The sequence below is a fragment of the Sporothrix schenckii genome, assembly GCF_000961545.1.
Source record: "Sporothrix schenckii 1099-18 chromosome Unknown Cont47, whole genome shotgun sequence".
Taxonomy (NCBI): Eukaryota; Fungi; Ascomycota; class Sordariomycetes; order Ophiostomatales; family Ophiostomataceae; genus Sporothrix; species Sporothrix schenckii.
Genome location: NW_015971148.1, coordinates 4756427 through 4778329, shown reverse-complemented (window position 1 = coordinate 4778329; position 21903 = coordinate 4756427). Strand labels below are relative to the sequence as shown.

At 59.7% G+C, this 21903-nt stretch overlaps 10 protein-coding genes across 10 annotated transcripts; 8 read left to right on the top strand and 2 right to left on the bottom strand.

Annotated features, from left to right (window-relative positions):
* Nucleotides 1-305: 305 nt before the first annotated feature.
* On the bottom strand, nucleotides 306-5990 carry SPSK_03848 (helicase SWR1; the record flags this gene model as incomplete). The annotated part of the gene is made up of 1 exon (XM_016730663.1): nucleotides 306-5990. The coding sequence occupies one exon, from the start codon at nucleotides 5988-5990 to the stop codon at nucleotides 306-308; it is 5685 nt and encodes a 1894-aa protein (XP_016586034.1).
* A 756-nt stretch (nucleotides 5991-6746) lies between these two features.
* Nucleotides 6747-7356, top strand: SPSK_04574 (NADH dehydrogenase (ubiquinone) 1 beta subcomplex 8; the record flags this gene model as incomplete). The annotated part of the gene is made up of 2 exons (XM_016731376.1): nucleotides 6747-7244; nucleotides 7318-7356. 2 exons carry the CDS (start codon nucleotides 6747-6749, stop codon nucleotides 7354-7356), a joined length of 537 nt encoding a protein of 178 aa, XP_016586033.1.
* Nucleotides 7357-9701: 2345 nt separating this feature from the next.
* Nucleotides 9702-10748, top strand: SPSK_04422 (uncharacterized protein; the record flags this gene model as incomplete). Its single annotated transcript, XM_016731229.1, has 1 exon — nucleotides 9702-10748. One exon carries the CDS (start codon nucleotides 9702-9704, stop codon nucleotides 10746-10748), a length of 1047 nt encoding a protein of 348 aa, XP_016586032.1.
* Nucleotides 10749-12503: 1755 nt separating this feature from the next.
* On the top strand, nucleotides 12504-13211 carry SPSK_04544 (CBD9-like protein; the record flags this gene model as incomplete). Its single annotated transcript, XM_016731347.1, has 2 exons — nucleotides 12504-12555; nucleotides 12610-13211. 2 exons carry the CDS (start codon nucleotides 12504-12506, stop codon nucleotides 13209-13211), a joined length of 654 nt encoding a protein of 217 aa, XP_016586031.1.
* A 384-nt stretch (nucleotides 13212-13595) lies between these two features.
* SPSK_04613 (glyoxalase family protein) lies at nucleotides 13596-14094 on the top strand (the record flags this gene model as incomplete). Its single annotated transcript, XM_016731414.1, has 2 exons — nucleotides 13596-13953; nucleotides 14018-14094. The coding sequence occupies 2 exons, from the start codon at nucleotides 13596-13598 to the stop codon at nucleotides 14092-14094; spliced, it is 435 nt and encodes a 144-aa protein (XP_016586030.1).
* Nucleotides 14095-14430: 336 nt separating this feature from the next.
* Nucleotides 14431-15459, top strand: SPSK_04429 (lipoyl(octanoyl) transferase; the record flags this gene model as incomplete). The annotated part of the gene is made up of 1 exon (XM_016731236.1): nucleotides 14431-15459. The coding sequence occupies one exon, from the start codon at nucleotides 14431-14433 to the stop codon at nucleotides 15457-15459; it is 1029 nt and encodes a 342-aa protein (XP_016586029.1).
* Nucleotides 15460-15496: 37 nt separating this feature from the next.
* Nucleotides 15497-15973, top strand: SPSK_04621 (uncharacterized protein; the record flags this gene model as incomplete). Its single annotated transcript, XM_016731422.1, has 1 exon — nucleotides 15497-15973. One exon carries the CDS (start codon nucleotides 15497-15499, stop codon nucleotides 15971-15973), a length of 477 nt encoding a protein of 158 aa, XP_016586028.1.
* Nucleotides 15974-16310: 337 nt separating this feature from the next.
* Nucleotides 16311-16931, bottom strand: SPSK_04570 (uncharacterized protein; the record flags this gene model as incomplete). Its single annotated transcript, XM_016731373.1, has 2 exons — nucleotides 16311-16686; nucleotides 16771-16931. 2 exons carry the CDS (start codon nucleotides 16929-16931, stop codon nucleotides 16311-16313), a joined length of 537 nt encoding a protein of 178 aa, XP_016586027.1.
* A 1057-nt stretch (nucleotides 16932-17988) lies between these two features.
* On the top strand, nucleotides 17989-18394 carry SPSK_04655 (uncharacterized protein; the record flags this gene model as incomplete). Its single annotated transcript, XM_016731455.1, has 2 exons — nucleotides 17989-18082; nucleotides 18162-18394. The coding sequence occupies 2 exons, from the start codon at nucleotides 17989-17991 to the stop codon at nucleotides 18392-18394; spliced, it is 327 nt and encodes a 108-aa protein (XP_016586026.1).
* An 807-nt stretch (nucleotides 18395-19201) lies between these two features.
* SPSK_04116 (uncharacterized protein) lies at nucleotides 19202-21079 on the top strand (the record flags this gene model as incomplete). Its single annotated transcript, XM_016730927.1, has 1 exon — nucleotides 19202-21079. The coding sequence occupies one exon, from the start codon at nucleotides 19202-19204 to the stop codon at nucleotides 21077-21079; it is 1878 nt and encodes a 625-aa protein (XP_016586025.1).
* Between the last annotated feature and the right edge of the window lie 824 nt (nucleotides 21080-21903).

Sequence of the window (21903 nt, the reverse complement as noted above, 5' to 3'; positions counted from 1 at the left end):
CTGTGGATGAAGTATTAAATTAGAGATGAATTGTTTTTTGCAAACCGAGAACGCCAATCTTCCCACCCATCCTTTTTGGTGTCCCACTAAACCATCGTACAAGAAAGGAAAACAAAACAAAACAAGTACAACCAAAAAACCACGAGACTATGCCATCAAATCGAACAGAAAGCGTATGAAAGAATGAAAATACAAAGAGACACGCCAAAGTACCCAATCCAGAATCCAAGCCCCCCCCCCCCCAAATATGTTATGTGCCGTACATGCAATGACAACCGCGGGTGTGAACGCGCCGTGTCTTGGGTCTACCGCTTGCGCGTGTCTTTGCCCCGCTTCTTCTTGCTCTTCTTGCGGTCTTTGGGCAGCTCCAGCGCCGTGCCCTCGAGCATCACGCTCATCCACCGCAGCATGTAGTCGTCCACGGTGTGCATGACGCCACCCCAGGCATTGTTCTCGACGGGCGGGGGTGGCGGCGCCACGATCTCGGCACCCGTGATCGGATCGAACAGCGGGCCGCTGAGACCGAGACCGAGACCCGCTGGTGTCGCCTGGCGGGCGCTGGAGATGCCCGACGTAGGCACGGGCGTACCAGCGGTCGCCGTCGCGGTCGCTGTGCCTGCGCCGGCTGGTTTCTCGGAAAAGTCGGCGTCGTCTTGCAGAATCTCCTTCTCGGCCAGCCGCGCGGCCGCCACGTCTTCGGTGTCCTCGGCCTGCTCCAGCACGCGGCCCGCGCCTGGCATGGCACCGCCACCGCCAACCGCACCGCCACCGCCACCCGCGTCGTTGTTGACACCGCCCAGCACGCGGTCCATGGCCGCATTGGCCGCCGCGTTGCTCTCGTGGAACCGCCCGATGATGCCGTCCGTGGTCTCGTTTTGGGCCACGAGCGTCGTGCCGTCCTCCAGGGCGTGCTCCACCACGTCGCCGGCCATGTCCTTGACGGACATCTTGTTGAAGTAGTCGGTGGTGAACTCGCCCTCTTGGATGACGACGTCGTCGAGCATTTGCTTCTGGGAGGCCTTGCGCAAAATGTTGGCCTCGATTGTGTGCTCGCTGATGAGCCGGTAGATGTGCACGTCGCGCGTCTGACCGATGCGGTGGCAGCGGTCCTGGCACTGCTTGTCCATGGCCGGGTTCCAGTCCTGGTCGTAAAAGATGACGGTGTCGGCGCCCGTCAGGTTGATGCCCAGGCCGCCCGAGCGCGTCGACAAGATAAAGCACAGGATGCGGTTGTCGTGGTTGAAGCGGTCCGTCAGGATCTGGCGCTGCTCGATGCGCGTGGCGCCGTCCAGCCGCAGGTACTTGTGGCCGTGGATGTTGAGGAACTGCTCCAGAATGTCGAGCACCTTGGTCATCTGCGTAAAGATGAGCGCGCGGTGGCCGCCGGCCTGCAGGCGCCGCAGCAGCCGGTCGAGCGCCTGCAGCTTGCCGCAGTCGTACTGCAGGAGCCGCTTGTCCGGGAACTGGATCGTCAGGCGCATGCGGGCCTCGTGCCAGGGATCGCGCGGCGGCTGGCGCTCCATGAACGGCAGGCGCTTGATGGGCGCCGAGAGCACGAGGTCGTGCTCGGCAAAGGCCGCGGCGCCGCGGCGGCCGAGGAGCACGCCGTTCATGTCGCAGGTCACGACGGCCGGCGTGACGCAGGCAAACTTGGTGATGAGCATCTCCATGGCGGAGGACCGGCGCTCCAGCGGCTGCACCAGATTGTGGAGCAGGAACGAGTCGTTTTCGAACCACGCCATGATCTGCGCCGGGACGCGTGGGCGCGGCCGGAAGGGCCGGCTCTGCACGTCGAGCGTCAGCATGTTCAGGAGAGACTGGCCATACACGGGCCGCTGCTGGCGCCGGAGCGCGTTGACGTAGGCCCCATGCTGCAGCTCTTCGTAGCGGCGCCAGCGGACGGCGTTTTCGAGGTAGGCAAGGTTCGACTGCACGGTCGCGCCGTCGAGGGCTGGGTACGGCTGCGGCAAGCGTGCGCGCTGGGCCTCTTTGAGGTCCGCCAGCACGCGGTTCACGGCCAGCTGGTGGATGCGGGCGGCCGTGCCGCCCGAGAGGCTGGTCTCGTGCAGCGTCGGCACCAAGTTGAGGAACGGCAGGCTGACCCGTGCCAGCAGGTGCTGGGCGGCGTCGCGGGGCGGCACATACGCGCGGCGCACCATCTGCTCCGTGGTCGTCTCGTAGGAGGCAGGGATCGAGCGCTGCATGCGGAAGGACGTCATGATAGGCCGGTCGACAAACAGGTCGGGGTGGTTGCACACCTTGCGCAGCTGCATGAGACAGTTGATAATGGACAGGTAGTTGCCCGAGGCGAGGGAGGCGCGTGTGTCGCTGCGGGCCAGGAACCCGTCGTACAACTCGCGCTGGCGCTTGGACAGGCGGCACAGCTCGACGTGCTCGTACTTGGCCGGCATTTGCTTCTCGACGTCCGCCTTGAGACGCCGCAGCAGATAGGGCCGCAGCACCTTGTGCAGCTTGGCGATGATGGCGCGTGCTTCCTCGTCCATTTCTTCGCGGCCGCTCTCGAGAATCTGCGACTCGGGCTTGTGGAACCAATCGTGGAACTCGGACAGATCGGCGAAGCCGCCCATGCCGTTCTCGGGGGGCATCAAGAAGAAGAGCAGCGACCAGAGCTCCGTCAGGTTGTTCTGGAGAGGCGTGCCCGTGAGCAGGAGGCGCGCCTGCGTGTTGAACCCCAGCAGCGACTGCCAGCGCTGCGACTTGAAGTTCTTGATGTTGTGGGCTTCGTCCAGGATCATGTAGTGCCAGCGACGGCGCTTGAAGACTTGCTGGTCCTGCACGACGATTTGATACGATGTGATGCACACGTTCCAGATGTCGTTGTTGTTCCAGCCGATGCGCTTGCGCTTGCGTTCGTCTTGCGAGCCGTAGTACGTGAGGATCTTGAAGGCCGGGCACCACTTTTTGAACTCCATTTCCCAGTTGAGGATGACACTCGTGGGGACAATCACGAGGTGCGGGCCCCACACTTCGTGGTGGCAGGCCAGGTGGGCGAGCAACGCAATGGTCTGGATGGTCTTGCCGAGACCCATTTCGTCGGCGAGGATGCCGTTGGTGCGGTTGGCGTAGAGGCCGGCGAGCCAGTCGAGACCGTAGTGCTGGTATTCGCGCAGGTTCCCGCGCAAAAGGAAAGGGATTTCAGTCTTGGGTGCCGCGCCAGAGGCCGTCGGTGCGAGGGACACGCTTCGGCTGACGGCTGATTCTTTGCTATTAGAAGGGTGCACGTCGGCGTCGGCATCGGCCATGTCCATGTCCATATCCTCGATAGCATCCTTGACAACATCCTCCTCGGGCGTTTTGCTAGCTTCTGCGTCCACCGTCGCGTCCGCGACCGCGTCGGCATCTGTGGACATGGGCGTGTCAAGCTCCGACGGCTTCGTGTCGAGCGTACGTGGCGATTGGCTGCGCTCAAGGCTCACAGCCGTTGTAACGGCGTCAGTCTCGGGGCTGGCGGCGGCGGCAGGTTCCGTATCGGCCGGTGCGGATGCAGGTTCAGGTGCAGGTGCGGCTGCAGGTGCAGGTGCAGGTTCAGACACCGCAGGCTCTACAGTGTCCACCGTTTCAGAGTCGACCTTGCTGGTGACGGCCGGCGCTTCGTCGTCCGACGACGGCATGTCCACCATGGCGACATCGTCGTCGTCGTCGGCAAACTCGTCAACGGCCTCGTAGAGCGGGGCAACAACAGGATGGGTGTCTTCGTCGGCATGTGTGTCGCCATTGGTGAGAGTCGCAATGGTGTCGTCGTCTTTGCGCTCCGGCGCTTCTGGCATCCGAGGCACGTCGATCTCCTCTTCTTTGACGGTCGTCGGCTCCGCCTTGAGCTTCTGCAGCTCCGACTTGCCAAACAACATGCCCAACAGCCCACCTGCCTGCTCGTCCTCGTCGGACTCGGTCTCGTTGTCACCGTCGGAACCGCTGGCGCCGTCGCTCTCATCGCCATCATCACCGTCGTCGTCGTCGTCGTCGCTGTCCATCTCGGATGAGCCAAGATCGTCGTCCATGTCAACAGACTCGTCACTGGTTTCGTCGTCGTTTATGGAAGCATGGGCGGTGCCGGCGTCGCCTTTTCCCGGTTTGTCGGATGCGTCGAGGTCCGGCAGATTGGCGTACTTTTGTCGCAGCTGTTCTTGTGTGAGGCCCTCGTCGGAGGCATTTGCATCGTCCTTTGCTTTTGCGTCCTCTCCGGGTTTTTGGTCATCGTCACCCTCGTCGTCGTCCGATGAAGACATATTGCTCTCATCGTCGTCGTCGTCCTCATCATCGTCGGAGCCAGAGGCAGAGCCGTCCGCGTCGCCCAGCTCAGAGAGCGATCCGAGGGCGTCAAGGTCGTCGTCGAGCTCGTCCGCATCGTCGTCGAGCATGTCGTCGTCGGAGAGGGCTTCCGAGTCGTGCTGGGTGCGCCGCGCCTGCAGCTTCTGCTCGGACAGGGCGACGGCCTCTTGCAGCGCCGCCTTGACGCGCCGCTGCTCCTCGGCCTCCCACTCGCGCACGCGGCGCCGGTTGATCTCGAGGCGGACATTCTCCCACGTGCCAAACAGGGCCCTCATGACAATGCGGTACCGCCCCATCCACATGGCCCGTGCCTCTGCCTCGATCTGCTCGGCCGACTTGGGCTGCCGCCGCACCCACTCGTCGCGGCAGGCCTCCGCCAGGCGCTTGGCCGCCGCACGGTGGCGCTGCTGCTCGAGGCTCAGGAGACGGCGGAAGTTGGCGACGGCCTTGACCATGTGGTCGTTGTGCGCCCACTGGCGCGGCGGCTCCTCGACCGCCTCGGGCTCAAACGCGACGCAGCGCGGCTCCGTGAGGATGCCGCCCGCTTCCGTCTCGCGCTCGATGCGCGCAATGATGGCCGCCTCGCTGGCGGCCATCTCGTCGGTCATGCGGGGATCGTCTTCGGAGGCGAACTGGCCGCCGTCTTCGACGGGGATGGCGTCCGCTGTGGCAAAGTATTCAGGAAGGGTCGGCGCAAGACGCGGCCGCATCTTGGTCTGGTCGGGGTGCACAATGGGGATGGTGAGGGTCCGTGTTCGGAGACGGATGCGGGGCGTCGTGCGCGTGGGCATCTCGAGGGCCGCGGCGTCGCGCTGTGGCCGGGCCTGTCGGCTCGACCGCGAGGGCTGTGCGCGTGTGCCGGTGGCGGCCGGTGCACGTCGTGAATTCGGCATGGGAGACGAGCGTCGTGCGCTCCGGGAGGCGGTTCGGGGCTCAGCAGCGCGGCGGGAGGACGGCGGTCGAGACGGGGCGGAGGACGGTGTTTGTTGTGATGGGTGTGATCGTGCGGAAGAGGCCGCGGAGGCACGTGTCGTAGTAGAGGGGCGTCGAGACGCTGCCGCAGTTCCCGAAGGCGATGCAGAATGCTGGGAGGACGAGGACGCAGCGTGTCTTGTCGCGTGCCCGTTGGCGGAAGACGATGCGGCTCGTCTGGCGGGAGGGCTTGTTTGGTGGGACTGCACGGCACGGCGCGTGATACGCTTGTCACCGGACTGTAGCTCCAGCGGCACCATGTTGATGCGGCCCGACTTGCGGCGGCCGCCCTCCTTAAAGGAGGTCACGCCCTCCGCCCCAATCTTCTTCCATGGCGGCGAGATGGGCTTTGGCTTGCGTCCGCCGTTGGTGGGCGGGGGCGGCGTGGCGGCGCGTGTCCGCTGGCGTTTGGCGGGGCGTTCATCGCCGTTGGCCTCGGGCGTGTCGTCGGCATCCTCAGAGGCCTTGGCCGGGCCGTTGTCGTTGCCGTGGCCGTTGGTCAGGGGCGATGCGGATGTCCCGTTGCTGCCGTCATGTTGTCCATTGGTTTGGGGAGACCGGGCACTCTTCGCAGGTGCCGGCGTATCCGGGGCGCCCGACAACGACTCCTCGCCGTCCGATGGTGTCGAGCTCAGGTCGTCAAGTGGGCTGTCGTCGCTGTCGTCGAATTTGAGTATCGGACGGTCGGGGAGCGTTGCTGTCGGGCCCGGCGACGCGGTCTCCTTCATCGTCTGGAAAGGGGCCGAGCCGGGGCGAGGGTCCGCGATCTCGGCCAAAGGGGCATCGAAGGCAGGAAAAATGGGACCTCAGGAAAGCTACGGTGCCATGGAGTCTTGTGTCGAAGCCAGAGCGTTGCAGCGACGTTGTGGCGATGGCACCGCGCGAAAACGTGTAGAAATCGTGGTGTGTCTGCAAAAAAAAATCCGAAGCTCAAAAAAGCAGAAAACGCCAAAACAGCACGAGATGCAGGTGGTGACTTTCGGCCAGGTGCGGCGGTGCTGCGAAAATACAGCCCTTGGCTGCTAAATTATTTGCACTCAGAGCATTCAGAGGGGGAACAGCTAGGGGCTACACGTAAATTTGCTGCTGTGGGGAGGCGCGTTGGGGCTGGACGTGTGAGGGGCGACGAGCTGTCCTGACGCCTGAAGCGTGAGGCGACACGCTGATAGGTGGGCGCGATTCTTATGTAAGCCACCTCCAGTCACGCCGTATTTCTCAGGCAGCAAATTCGAAGCGCACGGACCATCAGAGCCGTCCAAACACTGCACTGGAAGAGTCGATGACCAGGAGCCGAAAACCAGCATCACGGCTTTGCTACGTCTGTAGAGCTTCACATACCAACGACCAGCCAATTCGATTCCCAGCATTCGGACGAGGTGTGTACTGTTCGAGGCGATACTGGACTACGCAATTGGCGGCCACCGAAGCGGCACGACGGACCAAGGCCGACTCTGCTAACCATCTTTGCGATATTTGCTCACCAGATGCTGCCCCGTCGAGTTGTTCCGGCCACGCCCCTGCGCAGGGCCGCCCTCGCGGCCGCACGGCGCACGCTTCTGCCCGCCGTGCAGCAGCGCACCTTTATTCCCGAATCCATCAACGGCCGCCGCGTCATCGACGAAAAGTACCCGGAGGCGCCGCGCCTGACCGAGGCCGAGGACCCGCTGATGAACGGCGGTTTCGTGCAGCCGGCGCCCGTCAAGCGGCAGTTCCGCGACCCGCACGGCGACTGGTGGGACAAGCAGGAGCGCCGCAACTACAACGAGCCGGTGCACGAGGACTACGACCAGCTGGGCATGTTCACGCCCTACGAGTACACGTGGACGACGACGGGCAAGGGCCTGGCACAGATTGGCGCGTTTCTCGTCGTGTTCCTGGCCGTGGTCTACACCGTGAAAGAGACGTACCCGGACCGCGTGACGGTGCCGCGGACGTTTGAGGGTGGCCTGGAGCGGGAGCTGGGCGGCCCCGGTGCCTTGCGGGTAGGTCCGGTTCCTGGCGGCAGTGCATGTTATGGCACATGGTGGCAGAGTGACAACAGCTAACGGAATACAGGCACGGAGTCCCGAGGACGAGGCGGCGGAGGAGGTATAAAGGAACGAGAATTGCGTCACAACCGACCGACCGACGACTGAGACATACCGACGTCAAGGAAGCATTGGCAGGGCAGGCCATACTGTAAATACCTGTCATAGATACAGTGATACTGAAAAAGAAAACAAAAGACTTTGAAACTACCGACTGAACCCAGAAGGTGACTTGACTACATGTTGGACACATGCACAAGATGGCAACAGGATGTGGCCGGTAAACCGGACGACTCGAGAAAAAGCTCTTCGTACTGGATTACGGGTGGGTTACGGTGAGACGGATGGCGATCCTAGCTTAGGGTATTCATATCACTCTGGAGCGAAACCATGGATATGTCGATGATATGTCGATGATATGCCGATGACACTAGAGCTGGCCTCATGTGCAGAGAGTACGGCCCCGAACATGACACGCATTTGGGCCGTCAACTTCCGGCACTCGGAGTCAGAATCGTTTCTGATCTACTCAACACTTGCATCTAAATCTGGGGAATGGCCACGTCTAGACACTGCCGGGCAACGATATATCTCTCCCGTCGGTTCATTCAGCTGGCATATCCCGGGCTCTACTCGACATCGGCATTCTGTTTATGACTGTGTTACTGCCCGCGTTTGTCAACTTTTAATGCATATCGTCTTTTTTTAGTTGTTGTTCTCGTCTCCCTCCTTCTGTCCTGCAGCAACAACGCGACCGGGTTTCTCTTATGACCTCTTTTTCGCACTGTTTATCCCCGGCAAATTAAGGGGCCAGACCGAGCCTTTTTTCGCCAACTGCATGCTGGCCTTTGGCTCAGGTGCTGCGTCAAGGTTTGTAGTTACGAGACAAGAACAAAGTAGCAAATAAATGTACGGAAAACAATATAGCAGCAATCTGAGAGCCGACACACATTCGTGGAAAAACAAGCCGGCGGCTCGACCAGCCCTCGACAGACCACAAATTCGGCTCGGCAGTGCTCCAGCGCGGGCAATGTCACCCGGATCGCCATGTGCCTCTGCCAAGGCATGGTTGTTTGCTGTGCATGGCATCCCCGGATCCTTTTCCCCGTACCACACGCAATGGGGTCTCCATGGACTCTCTGCGGACTCGGGACTTTTGTCGTGCATATCCCGCGCGGTTTTTGTCCACTTGTTCCTTTTCTTTTCTTATCCGTGCTTGCTTCCAAAAATACTTTTGATCCACGGCAAGATACACTGCATGGCGCCATTTTGTTGAACGTTGATGCAGAGCCGTATTTGCCACTGCATCTTTTCGAAATACGTCAAATGACACTGTGCGGCGTCCATATTCATCGTCACCGCCGATGCTGAGATCACATATTGTGTACGTGCAGTTCAGCTAGACAAGAATGAAGTATTTGTCACTTCCAGTTTTCCTAACGAATTCTGACGGACTCATCACTGACATTCAATCAGCACCGTCTGCCATGGCCACTCAGAGTGCCGCTCTCGACACAAAATGACTCTCGTGACTGCCTTATTTCACCCACTCGCCCTGTCGTCACGCTTTTTATTTTCCCTCGGCCTTGTTTCGACGGGCAGTCAATATAATTGTTTAGATTGTGGGGATGAATGGGGGAATTGGGGGTGACAACCATTGGTGGACATGCGTCCCCCGTTTTTGCCGGTGTGGCTAAAGTAAACAGTCCTCCCTCTCTCTCTCCACGGGGAAGGCAGATGATAGGCAGATCCAAATCGCTGATGCCAGAAACGGCCATGTTTACTATGCACCGTCCACGGTGCTCTCGCCTGTCTGGCACCACCACGGACATGGCCACCATGCGTGTTCCTTGTGGCCAGGCCTCTTTCATCTATTTTGTTTCTCCCTTCTTCCCTTTTTCCTTGCCTTCGTCTAAGCACCCAATCCTTCGCTTGTTTTGTGCCCGCCCGATCGTGCGCCAATGGGAACAGTAGCAAGTGGCCCTCAGACTCTGGCCGGGGTCTCGGCAGTTTGACTACGTCGTGGCAGGGAGAGCAGAGACCGTTGCCTTGTGCTATATTTGCGCATGCCGGCAGTTAGTAGGAGTGAGAGCGTGTCCAAGATGTGCGTCTCTTTCCGAAAACAAGAATAAATGAGATGCAGCAATACGTGACACCAGTATAGCTGTGAAAGACCAGACGAACAAGCAGTCTACTGTACAGGGAAACCAGTATATGTAGACGTATAACAAGAAGAATCCCGCACTTTCTTTGCTCTGCTCCTTTTTGCTTCCCTCCTCCCGTTGTTCTGTTGTCCTCGTCTCTCCAACCTCGTCCGTTGTCGTCAGCGACATTTCATCGACACTCCGGTAATATCTTTATTCTTTACTGTCGTTTTGTCTGTCCTTATCACCTCCGCCTCCATCTGCCATCATGAAGTCGGCTGCCATCACTGCCGTCGTCGGCCTGCTGGCCCAATCGGCCGCCGCCCAGAACATGCTGCGGTTCGCCTGCTCGCAGCTCGTCGTTGAGCGTACCGACCCCATTGTCAACCCCGGTGAGATCTACACGCCGCACCTGCACCAGATTGTCGGCGGCAACTCGTTCAACGTCACCATGGACCCGGCCAGCCACGATCTGCCGGGCCTGTCGACGTGCACGTCGTGCAACTTCAAGGAGGACCTGTCCAACTACTGGACGGCGGTGCTCTTCTTCAAGGCCAAGAACGGTACGTTCCGGCGGGTGCCGCAGGTGGGCAACGGGGGTCCGCAGGGGCAGCTCGTCAACAAGGGCGGGCTGGACGTGTACTACATTCCGTCGGGCAAGGTGACGGCGTTCAAGCCCGGGTTCCGCATGATTGCGGGCAAGGCGTCCAACACGGACACGAGCAAGGTCAACAAGGGCAACATCTGCCACCGCTGCTGGAAGTCGACCAACGACAACCAGTTCACGGGCGGCGCGCCCTGCACGGGCTCGGACACGGTCGATGTGCCCACGGACCAGTCGTGCAAGATGGTGCGCCAGACCATCATCTTCCCGACGTGCTGGGACGGCAAGAACCTCGACTCACCCGACCACCAGAGCCACGTCGCCTACAGCGGCGCCGGCGCGTCGGGCGGCGGCGCCTGCCCCAGCTCGCACCCGACCAAGCTGCCGCAGATCATGTACGAGCTCATGTGGAACACGTCGAGCTTTATGGACAAGAGCATCTGGCCCACGGACGGCTCAAACCCCTTCATCTACTCGATGAACATTGGCGGCGCGGCCGCGCACGGCGACTACGTCTTTGGCTGGAAGGACAAGTCGCTGCAGCTGGCCATGGACCACAACTGCAACCTCAACAAGGACTGCTCCGCCGCCGGCCTGCACGCGCTGTCGCCCGACGTCTACAGCGCCTGCACGAAGAAGCAGCAGGCGCCCGAGGACGTCGACGGCTGGCTCAAGGCGCTGCCCATGGGCGAGATGGCGATGAAAGCATGAGCGGATGTGGTTGTGAAGACTGTTGTTTGGAAAGCCGGGTCTGGTTCGCGGGTGTAATGGGTTTGATTCTCGGCGAGATCGTTCTGTTGGCGACATCGATTGTCCGTGTGTTGTCGACTTTCCTTTCATTTGTAGCCCATGTCAACAGCAAGTCCAGTCATCCTTGTACATGGATGCCGGATTTCTAGTTAAATATAACTTATCTACATATGTTCTTGTGTATAATGAATCATTATTTTGTAATCATGAGTATTTTTTTTTTCATTTTTAAATTATTATGTTCCCAAAGTCAAAAATAGTTTTTCTTTTATAAGATTCGTAGTAGACTCTCGTTCTATGTTCCACAGCTGCATGTCTTCTTATTCACATCGTACTACGGTTGCATATGTTCTTGCTTCACGTCATACTCTCACTAGTTGTATTCTGTCGTATTGACTGGCAGCTTGCTGGTCTTCCTCTCGCCTCGTTCTTTCCGTCTTGTCAAACCTCCTTTTTCCCGCCCGCCAATCAATTTACACGGTTAAAGGCGGCACCACCATCGCCACCCATTCTCGAAGCGAAGACACAAATTACTCTCCCAATCCGTTATATGGTATCCATTTTCCGCTTCACCTATTTGCAGACGGAGCAATGGCTCCATGATTGTATTTGGACGGCGCCAGGGGAGGACACCATTGCGGTCTGTCCTTGAATTTTTTTTGGTATGTTTTATGTTTTGTTGAGGCCAAGGCTACGTCCTCTTGGCAATGAAAGCCAAGATTCTTCTCATTGTTCTCTTCCTTTTTCTTTGTATGTTGTCTCTTCTGTGCCTCGCGGCTTTAGACATCGTGACTTTGGTCGGGCTCGATGCGTCGACGCTTGTGGGGACATCTATACCTGTAATTTGTCTCCTTACGTAGTCCTTTCCTTCGGCTCGCAGTCGCTTCTCATCCACTGCCCGTTCATCTATTTGTTCTTCTCTATTTTCTTCTACATCTCCACACCACCGGAGTCTGTCTTGCCTTGTCACATGGGACGTCTCCAGCGGCGCAGTCTTTCCTTTCCCATTGTTTTCTCCGTATTTCCACCTGGTCTACCAATTTGTTGCATCACACCCTCACTCCATATGTTCTTAGCCTTCAGCAACCAACCCGGTATGTGGCGGGGCGGAGAGCCGCCCGTCCCTACTCATGAAGTGTACCATGGGTAGTCCGTCGATGTCCGGACAGGAGCAACGCTGGCGAGGCCTCAAGTCCAATCGTATCCTCATTCGTCCCCTCCATCGTCGCCTCTCGCCTCGATCCGTGTCCGGGATCACGTTGCCTGGGCAGTCCGTTGTGTTCTGTCCTTCCTCTCCTGGTTCGTGGGATTGGCCGTTGTCTCCCCGGACCGCCAAGCTAATAAACCGAGATGAAGAAAGAATAAAAGGGCGTCCTCCCGTAGTTGTCGCTGCACTGTTTAATGTTCTTCTTCCTCCCCTGGCTGGGTTCACTAGGCCGACTTGGCTCAACGTTGTCTTCCCACATTAATGTCATTGAATTGTCTTTACCCGCACTCAATCCACGTCTTTAACCATTTTCACTCAATCTTGAGCACTGGACGAGTTCATTCAGCTTTTCTTTCATGAACCTGTTTTGTTGTCGTCCTGGTCCCTGACGTCGTCTTCTTGTGGTTGTCTTCTTGTGGTTGTCTCCTCGTCACCTTGTCTCCTTGTCCCCGTCCGTCCCCTCCGTCCATCGTCTCCAACTCTCGTCCCATCTTGTCTTTACCGACAAGATGAAGTTGCGCTTCTGGGGCGTCGTGGCATGCGTGGCCGCATTGCTGTGTGGTATGTAGTCATGCAACAGACACGAGGCGTTCCGTATGCTTACGCTCTTCCCAGACGCCGTTGCTGCCGGCACGACGGCCTACCACGACCCGCAGACCGGCTTCACGTTTGCCGAGTACGCCATCCAGTACAAGATCGGCCACACGCTCGTGTTTCGCGTCGCCGTGCCGACGCAAGTCACGAGTCTGACGTCGTACGACGCCGTCCTGCAGGTCGTCGCGCCCATCGACGCCGGCTGGATCGGGTTTGCCTGGGGCGGCCGCATGATTGGCGACCCGCTGGCCGTGGCCTGGTCCAACGGCAACGCGGTCGTGCTGTCGTCCCGCCGCGCGAGCGACCACACCGCCGTGCCGGGCGTGTGGACGGGCGCGCAGTACACGGAGCTGAAGGCGGGCACGCACGTCAACGGCACGCACTGGCAGTACACGGCCAAGTGCACGGGGTGCACGTACTACACGAACTCGATGGGCAGCAAGAGCTGGGTGTATGCGACGGGCACGAACCACCTGGCGTTTGCGTATTCGGCCGCGCGGCCGGCGAACCCGTCGAGCGCGGGATCGAGCCTGACGATCCACGACGTGACGAACAACTGGGAGCACGACTTTTCGGTGGGCCAGAATGCCGACTTTGCGGCTCTGGTGACGAAGAATTCGTAGGCGCGGCTGGACGGGACTGTACATAAGCAGCGACAGCATTAGAATACATGTGCATTTTGGTTTCTCTGCATTTCTGTTTTTTAATTTTTAATTTTATTTCTATTTCTATTCCCACCTCCTCTGGTTAAACGATTACCCTCGACTTCTACAATTGGCCGACTCGGCTACACTGCCGTCGTTTAGCGGCGCTGTTGACTTCAGCTTAGCGGCGAGGAGCGTACATCTGCTCTCCGACCGTCGGACTTCCTCGTCCTCGTCACGTCATTCTCGTCACGTCGTCACCTCGCCTTCCCTTTTCTTCCTCCCACTTTGTCCCAGCAACCTCTCAACCTCTCACTTTAACCACCAGCACCGCACCCCCCTGCACCGCACCCCAACGACACCATGTCCATCACCGGCATCATCCACGTCAACCTCGTCGTCCCCCGCGACACCCTCGACGCCGCCCACGCCTTCTACGGCGACACCCTCGGCTTCACCTCCGTGCCCGTCCCGGCCCTCCAGCGCGGCCGCCTGGCGTGGTTCAACATTGTCGACCAGCCGGGCTCGCAGCAGATCCACATTGCCTTTGGCCGCGACTTTGACTTTGAGGGCGACGCCACGGCGTCGTCGCGGCACCCGTGCTTCCAGCTGCCGTCCCAGGAGGCCCTGCAGCAGTTACAGCAGCGCGTGTGGGCGCACCACCAGGCGGGCACGGCCGGCGCCCCAAAGGCCTGCGACCAGCCGGGCGGCGAGTCATCTGGTAGGCCTCTCTGTCTGTGGTTCCAGATGTCTGTATTGTTTTATATCGTACTAACAAGGACCAGGCGCCAAAGGCGTCGAGTATCCCACGCGGTTCTTTGCGCGCGACTACGCCGGTAACCGGTTGGAATTTAGTTTGTAGACGACGGTTGGAAGAAGCACATAAAACATTCCAGAATTCAGAGTCCTTGTGTCTGTTTCGTTTCGCTGTTTGTTCTCGATACAGTGTAATTACAGAGTAGTTAAGCACTGTAGCTGAGGCGTGCCGATGCTGGCCGCCTGATTGGTGAACAGCCCTGTAAGACGCTGTAGTTTGGGGGTTGATTTTGTTACAGTATCCATTGATTCCACCCGTTCCAACAACGACCATCTCTGGCCACAACACCCACGACAACCGCGACCGCCTCGGGTCTTTGGCCATCGACAGTTCCTCTGGACGATCGATCCGACGATCCTAGTCTCCCCGTCTGTTGCTGCCATGCGTCTGCGCCTCATCCAGCTGCCGCCGCTGCCGTCGTACCGTTTGGCGGCGGCTGTCCAGGAACTCGTCCGGCGGCAGTTTTTGCACGCAAAAGAGAGTGCAGGAAAGAGGGCGACGTCGTCGTCGTTGTCTTCAGCACAGTCCTCTTCCTCCTCCTCCTCCTCGATCCTCCTCTCTCTCCTTGTCCAACCGCCGCCGCCGACCGTCATCGCCTTTACCCCCCTGCCCACCTTCACACTCGGCCGCCGCCAGTCCGAAGCCCAGCTGGAACTGGCCGAGCGCGACCGCCTCACGGCTCCCTTGCGCGTGGACATGAACGCGGACGTGGACGCGGACGGCGGCCACACATACACCCCCGCCCTCATCTCGACGCTCCGCGGCGGCCTGACGACCTACCACGGCCCGGGGCAGGCGGTGCTGTGGCCCGTGCTCGACCTCAAGTCAACGCTGTTTGCTGCGCCGCTGACGGTCCGCGCGTACAGTCGGCTGCTGGAGACGACGACGGCGACGGTCTTGAAGCGGCGGTTTGGACTGGAGGCGTACACGACGGGGGACCCGGGGCTGTGGGTGGCGTCGAGGCGCGCGGCACGAGGCGGCGCGGAGGACGCCGACGACACGCACACGGAGGAACGAAAGGTGGCTGCACTGGGCGTGCACCTTCGCAGGCACATTAGCGCGCTGGGCGTGGCCGTCAACTTGGACACGCCCGTGACGTGGGCGCCGTCGCCGTCGTCTGTGTCGGCGGACGCCTCGTCCTCGACGAACCCTTGGACCCGCTTCGACCCCTGTGGTCTCTCCGGCAAAGGCGTCGCCTCCGTCGCCGACGAAGCACGTCTCCGCTTCGGCAGCGTCCCGGCCGCCTGGGACTTGCGGCCGGCGCCCTTTGCGGCGAAATGGGCAGCGGCGCTGGCGATGCAACTGGGTCTCCGGGACCCCGAGGTCGACGTGGCGGATGCGGCTACTGTACAAAGCATGCTCCGAGACGCACAAGAACTGCTCACGAGGGGCGTCACAGACGAGACATAGACATAGACTGGCGTTGCATTACTTTTGTTTAATTGACATGATACCACTTTTCTGTCCATCGGTCGTCCTGATCCTCCGCGTGCTCGACTATCCGGACCTTCTTCGTCGCCTGTTCGGTAGACTTTTCCCCATCGCCTGGCGGCGGACCTTTCCCGTCGCCTGCTCTGCAGTCTCACTCCCGGCAGGCGCGCCCTGCCATCGCGGCCATCAGGCCGTCCCAGTCCAGCCGCCCCGCCGCCCGCTGTGCCACCAGCGTCCCGTGCCAGCGCCGGTGCGCGTCCTTGAGGCCGGCCAGGGCCACCCACACGGCAAACCCGTCGCCCGGGTCGGCGCCCAGCCGCGCCAGCCGCCGCCGCGTGTCCATCAGCAGGTGTTGGTACGCGGCCAGGCTGTCGCAGGCGGCGCGGCCGGCCGTGCCGAAGCGGGCGACGAGGGCCGCGACGTGTCCTGTCCGGCACGCGCGGCGGGCCATGCAGGCGACGGCGGCGTCGTAGTGGTGGCGGGGATTTTTTGATTTTGGGGTTGTGGCCGATGGCTGTGGCTGGGGTGGCGCTCTCCGTGGGCGGCGTGGACGGCGGGCCCTCGCTCTGCGCCGACGGGCTGTTGCGCGGACTCGCTGGCCGATCGCCGCTGTCGTCCACGTTGTCCCCGGCCGCCGCCGCCCGCATCCGCTTCTGCTTCTGCTTCTGCTTGCGTTTGCGCTCGCCCTTGCGCTCCTTCTTCGTCGCCTTCTGCTTCCGCTTTCTGTCGTTGCCAGGGGGGCACATGCTGCCCTGCATCGCCAGCAGTCCCGTCAGTACCTCCTGGGCCGAGCACTGGATAATCCCTTTGGCCAGCTTGCGCCGCTCGTCCTACTGAGCATAGGCAAGGCTGTCCCGGTGCGTGGGCTTGGCGTCGCCGCCACCCCCCTCGTCGAGAAACCCGGCCAGACCGTGGTACCGCAGGTTGGCCTGCAGGCTGGTCTCCCAAGCGTCCAAGGAGTCGAGGTCGCGCAGCGGCGTTGGAGGGGGGCGTCGGGGGCGCCAGTTGCTGCCGGTCGGCGGAGGACGTCGAGCGGGGGGGGAGACGAGGACAGCGAGTGCTGCGAAGACGACGCCACGGCGCGTTGTGCCGACGAATGCTGCGACGAACCGTCCGGCTCGTCCGCTCCGCTGGCCGACGACGACGCCGACGACGACGACGACGTCCCGTTGTCCGACCAGACAGACACCACGCTGGGTGGTCTGTCTCCGCTGATCGATTGGTGCGTATTGGGTGGGCTGTTTGTTAGCACGCGTACAAGGCAGAAGCTGACACTGTCAGGGCAAATACCTCTCCCATGCACTGGGTTTTTCATCGTCGCTCTCGGGCTCCATCTTGACTTTGATGGGCAGCGTAGGTAGAGGTCGATGGGGTCGCACGGGCCGAACGTGCACAACGCGCGGCGATGACGAGACGGGCAGACCAGGGGCTGTTCCGTACCACTGCTCCATTGAGAATGGTCTATGTCGTGGCCAAGGAGATGATTAATGTTGATGGGGATGACGATAGCAAAGAGAAGGAGCCGTTTTAGATGATTGCGTTGGAGATGAAGTCAAACAGAAATGGGATGTAGAAGAAGAGCGAGTTACCACGAGGAGTGAAATTCACAGAGTCGAGAATGTTTTTGCATTTGTATGTGTTTGTATTGCCTGTGCGTCTGTGCTATTGTGCTACTCCTCTTCTGCTGTATTCACGCACGTGAAAAATACGCACGAAAATGGCCATGAAATCAGACACGCCTCAGATTTCACTCAGTTTCACGCGAGAACATACAACTTTCAAGAGAGTCCATCATGTGTAGACTGAATTCGACGTGAACCGTGACTGTAGGTTTTCACGATCGCTACACTCTTAATATGACATCCGGAAGTTGAGTATACTCATTTGTATCGTTGGACAACACATGGCCATTGTCACGCGTTGTTTTGGCTGATGTCCTCTTCCTTCTTTTTTCATTTTTTTCTTTCCCATTTTCGTTCCCTTTTATTTTCGTTTCCTTCTTCCCGACAATAGGCAGTCGTGCTGTCACTACATTGCACTTTACGCCTGTTGGCCACGCCGCACATGCCTTGCTGCGCCGTACACCGTCAAGCTCGTTGTCGACGTTTTGTCATCGCGAGTCACGGGACGATTTACTTGGATGAAATTTTGCTGCCAACTCTGTCTCGCCGTGGTTGCCTCTTCGGGACAGACGCAGAACAGCAAGTGGAGCCCATCCGTGTTTTGGGAACGACACTTAAGTGCTCCGCAAAGGAAGGATCCCAAAACGAGACTTTCATTTTGCCATACTTTGTACGCATGTTGCCACCGCAGCGTCCGACCGGACCAGGATAACGGGCGCCGTGACGTCGAGTTATGGCAATCGCAGACCAGGTGAGTCTGTGAGTCTGTGGCTTGAGGCCGGCATTCGAAGCCGACGAAGCGAAGTCTTTGCCTTCAGCGTTGAGAGCCGCAAATGCAGTAAGGCCGGCGCCTTATCAAAATGGGAAAGGCAAAGGAACAAGCGAGATGGCGCCAAGCGATAAGGGGCCTAGCGCAACGGGTCTCAACTGGAATCTACCAGGTCCAACGCGGTTCGAGCCACCCGAGTCCAGCAAACACGGTGAGGCGCAGTGCACTAACGTCCCCTGGCGTCCACTGAAGCATGAAAAATTTGCGAGTTTAAATCTAAAAAAAGACAGGGGACGGGGAGGACATGTACTTTGTGAAAAGGGACAAGCCGAGGAAAAGAAACCTTTTTAAGCTTGTTTACGCCGGGCCCGCTACGATGCGAGAACAGACAAATACAATAAGCACATGGCAAAATACAGGACAACATACTTTGTCAGTACAACATACGGCATACGGCCATCTCGTATTCATGGAGGTCGTGGATCTCGTTGCCTCTGCTGTCTCGCCTCGCCACGCTCAGTAAATCATGAGCCGAGCATCTGGCCGTGGACGCATCGGGAATCCATTGCGTCGAGGCCATATCCTTTAGGAAGCGAACGCGCGGACATGTCTTTTCACGTTGAATGCCGATATCCGACGAGAAACAGGCAACTGGAGACTGCTGGTCGAAGCATGCGACAGGCCGAGACAGCACAGTTGGGTCCTGAAATTAGCTGGTCTAGGCAGGCCCAGGCAGGCCCAGGGCAAGGCTAGGCCGAGCCAGGCACAGCTAGGCTGGCAGGCAGGTCGACGAGAGCCAAGAACTTGGCGGCCACCGCCTGTGGTAGTAGTGTCAATATGGCGACTTTAGCGCTTGTTCGATGTAGGTGCTTGGCGGCCTAGACATGCCCTTTTTTTTCAACCCCTGTCAGTTTTTATCTGCGTTTGATGTCCCCCCTTTTCAAGACCCATTGCGAGCGGCCTTCCTCGTGGTCTTCATAAGATCCTGGCCGTGCGCCTCTTTTTTTCCTTTTTGAGTTTGATTTTTCTGGTCTTCTTCTTTCTCGCTTCGTTGTTCGCGTGCTCGTTTCATTTTGGTAGTCTTTGTTCGTTTGTTGACATTGTGACCTCTCCGTCACGCGTCCCAGTCACTCGCTTCTTTCTTCTTTCGCTTTATTATTTCCTTCGTTTTTCTGTTTCTTTTCTTTCCCTCGTATTTGTGCAGCCCGCTGCGTCCGTTCGCTCGTCGGATCCCGATCTCACTACTTTGTTTTTCTCTTCATCAGCCTTGTCTCTCGCGATCCACACCTTACCTTTCCACATCTTAACTCACTGGTCCCCTGCTCTCGCCATGCCCGACCGCCCGCAGCCGTCCGCCGAGGACATTGCTGGGCCTATCGGGCCTACCATGCCGCCTCGTACTACGCCCTCGCCTGCGACCACGCCGGCTGGCTCTGTACCGGCCACGTCGCCGTCGCCCGTCCCTGTCCACCCCGACCTGGAGGCGGTGCACGATGAGGCACAGCCAGCCGGTGACCAGCAGCAGCGAGCTGTCCCCGAGGTCACGGTCGCCGGGCCCTCGTCCGAACCGCAGTACGCCACCGCCGGCGGCCGCATCCAGCAGCCGCCACGCAGCTTCAGTCCCGCGGGCGTCGGCGAGAACACGCCGTTTACGGCGTCGTACCCGCCGCACCAAGGCCAGCCGTACCAAGGCCAGCCATACCAAGCATACTACCCGCCCGCAGGCGGCTACTACCCGCCCCAGGCGACCAGTGGCTACCCCTACACAGGTGCCGCTGGTGTCGCTCCCGGCGCGGCAGATGCTGCTCTGGCGGGCGGCGCTGCCGGTGCGGCGGCGGCGGCGGCGGCGGGCGATAACAAGCCCAAGACGTTCTCGCAGCGCATGGCCGGCAGCGACGAGCACTGGCAGTGGAAGCTGGCCCTGCGCGTGGTCCTGATTGTCCTCGACATCATCGCCATTGGCGCCGCCGCAGCCGTCACCGCGAGCAACGCCAGCAACGCGTATTACAACTGGTTCTACATTGACGACTCGTACGTCGTGCCGTTCACGCTGATCCCGCTGGGCCTGTCGCTGATCTGGTGCGTCGTGGTCGTGTTGGTGCTGCTGCTGCGCCGCCCGCCGCGCGCCGTGCACCCGGGCATCGCCGTCGGCCTGGACCTGGTCCTGTGGCTGGCCCTCATCGTCACGCTGCTCTTCACCGTGGCCGCGGCGCTGTCCCTGTCCTCGTTCGGCGCGGCCAGCGCGCCGTACATTTATTATGGCTCGAGCGGCGGGTACTCGCTGGCGCCCAACAACTCGTGGGTGTGGACGACAAGCAGCAACTACTACAACTACAACCTGGCGCAGGAGACGGGCGATGTCGCCACGGCGTTGTCGGTGTCGTTGGTGTCGTCGGCCACGGCCACGACGTCGGTGGCCTCGGCCGTGTCCTCCGCTGTGTCCGCCACTGCTTCTGCTGTTGCCACTGCTGCCGCTGCGGCTGCCGCCGTCACGGCCGCGCCTGTCCTGTCGGAGCATGCCAAGCGCCAGCTCGGCCTTTCGTCGTCGGTCTCGTCCGTGTCCGACTCGTTCTCGTATTCGTACGATGACCCCTACACGCATTCCAGCTACTACGACCCCTATAGCTACGACGACCCCTACACCTACGACGATCCCTACACTCGCTCCGAGTACAATCCGTACGGCCCCGACTACACGACCGACTCGGACGGCTACTACATTTATGCCACCAGCACCGCCACCGCCGCCCGCTACACCCGCACCCGCGACTGCACCCCCGAGTTCTCCTCGTGCGCCCAGCAGGACGCCCTCGTCAACCAGCTCTGGCACGACAAGCCGCGCCGCTACGCGCTCGACCTCCTGCTCTGCATCCTCCAGGCGCTCGCCATCGTCCTCCACTTTGCCCTCTTTGTCTGGGCCTGCGTCGACACCCACCGCCGCAACCGCATGCGCCGCACCGACGCCATGACCCTGGACGTGCTGCAGGACATGCGCCAGCGGGGCTACGTCATGGTGCCGGCGGCCGACGGCGCGGCCATGGGCGCAGCAGCTGCACCGCCGGCACCGCTTGCACCGGTCGGCGGTCTGCCCGGCCACGACAGCATATACTACCCGCAGCAGCCTGGTCAGCCTGGTCAGCCGGGTGGCTGGCCGTCGTCGCCGCGTGCCGCCGAGAAAACACCAATGTCGCCGACGCGGTATGCCTAGGAGAGAGGGGGAAGAGGACGCGGAGATTTTGTCAGTGATGACGACTACTAATATTTAATTTGCATCTACGTCTGTACGGCCGGTTTTCTTGGTTTCTGTATTCTTGCATTCCTTTCTTTGTCGATACCAATTCCTAGTATGGTTGTTTGTATTTAGACATGTTGGCGTACCTTCTTTCTTTCTATCGTAATGAACAGCGCAGTTGAGCGTTTCTTTGTTGTTCTTTATTCTCTCCATGATGTTGTCTACTTTCGATTTGTTTCTGTTGCAGGACTCTGGCCCATAGCGCATCATCTGCGTCATTTGTACTCACTCTGACGACACGTCGTACAGCCTTGTCGAGATTGGTAAGCGTATTGTGCCGTCGTCAATACAGTCAAACTCTCATCGTCTGCCAATTCTGTATCTTACATGTAGACACGGGCTAGAACACGGCCGATCAGCAATTGAGTCACTGGCCGACGCCCTGACCGCCCTAGACGACACTATTACAGCGCAGCAACAATGCGCCATCGTGAAGGAGCCTGGGGGCCTGCAGGGAAGCCCTGATTAGGCAAGTGAAAGTTGACGGAAGTGTCTCAAAAGGGAAGGTCCACCAAACAATGAGGTCGCCACACTTTAACAAAGGAAACTGCCCTCCTGCCCTTTCATTCACCCGTATTACGGCTCTTACACCGTCTTACTAAGCCAAAATGCCACGGAGCTGTGCCCGAAGCTCGAACTGTAGCTTTGGAGGTTTAAGCCTGGAGACGCAATTGGTCTCCGTCGCCGACACGGCCCCTCACCGTGTCTCATCAACTCGTATTGTTCCTCTCGTTATATCG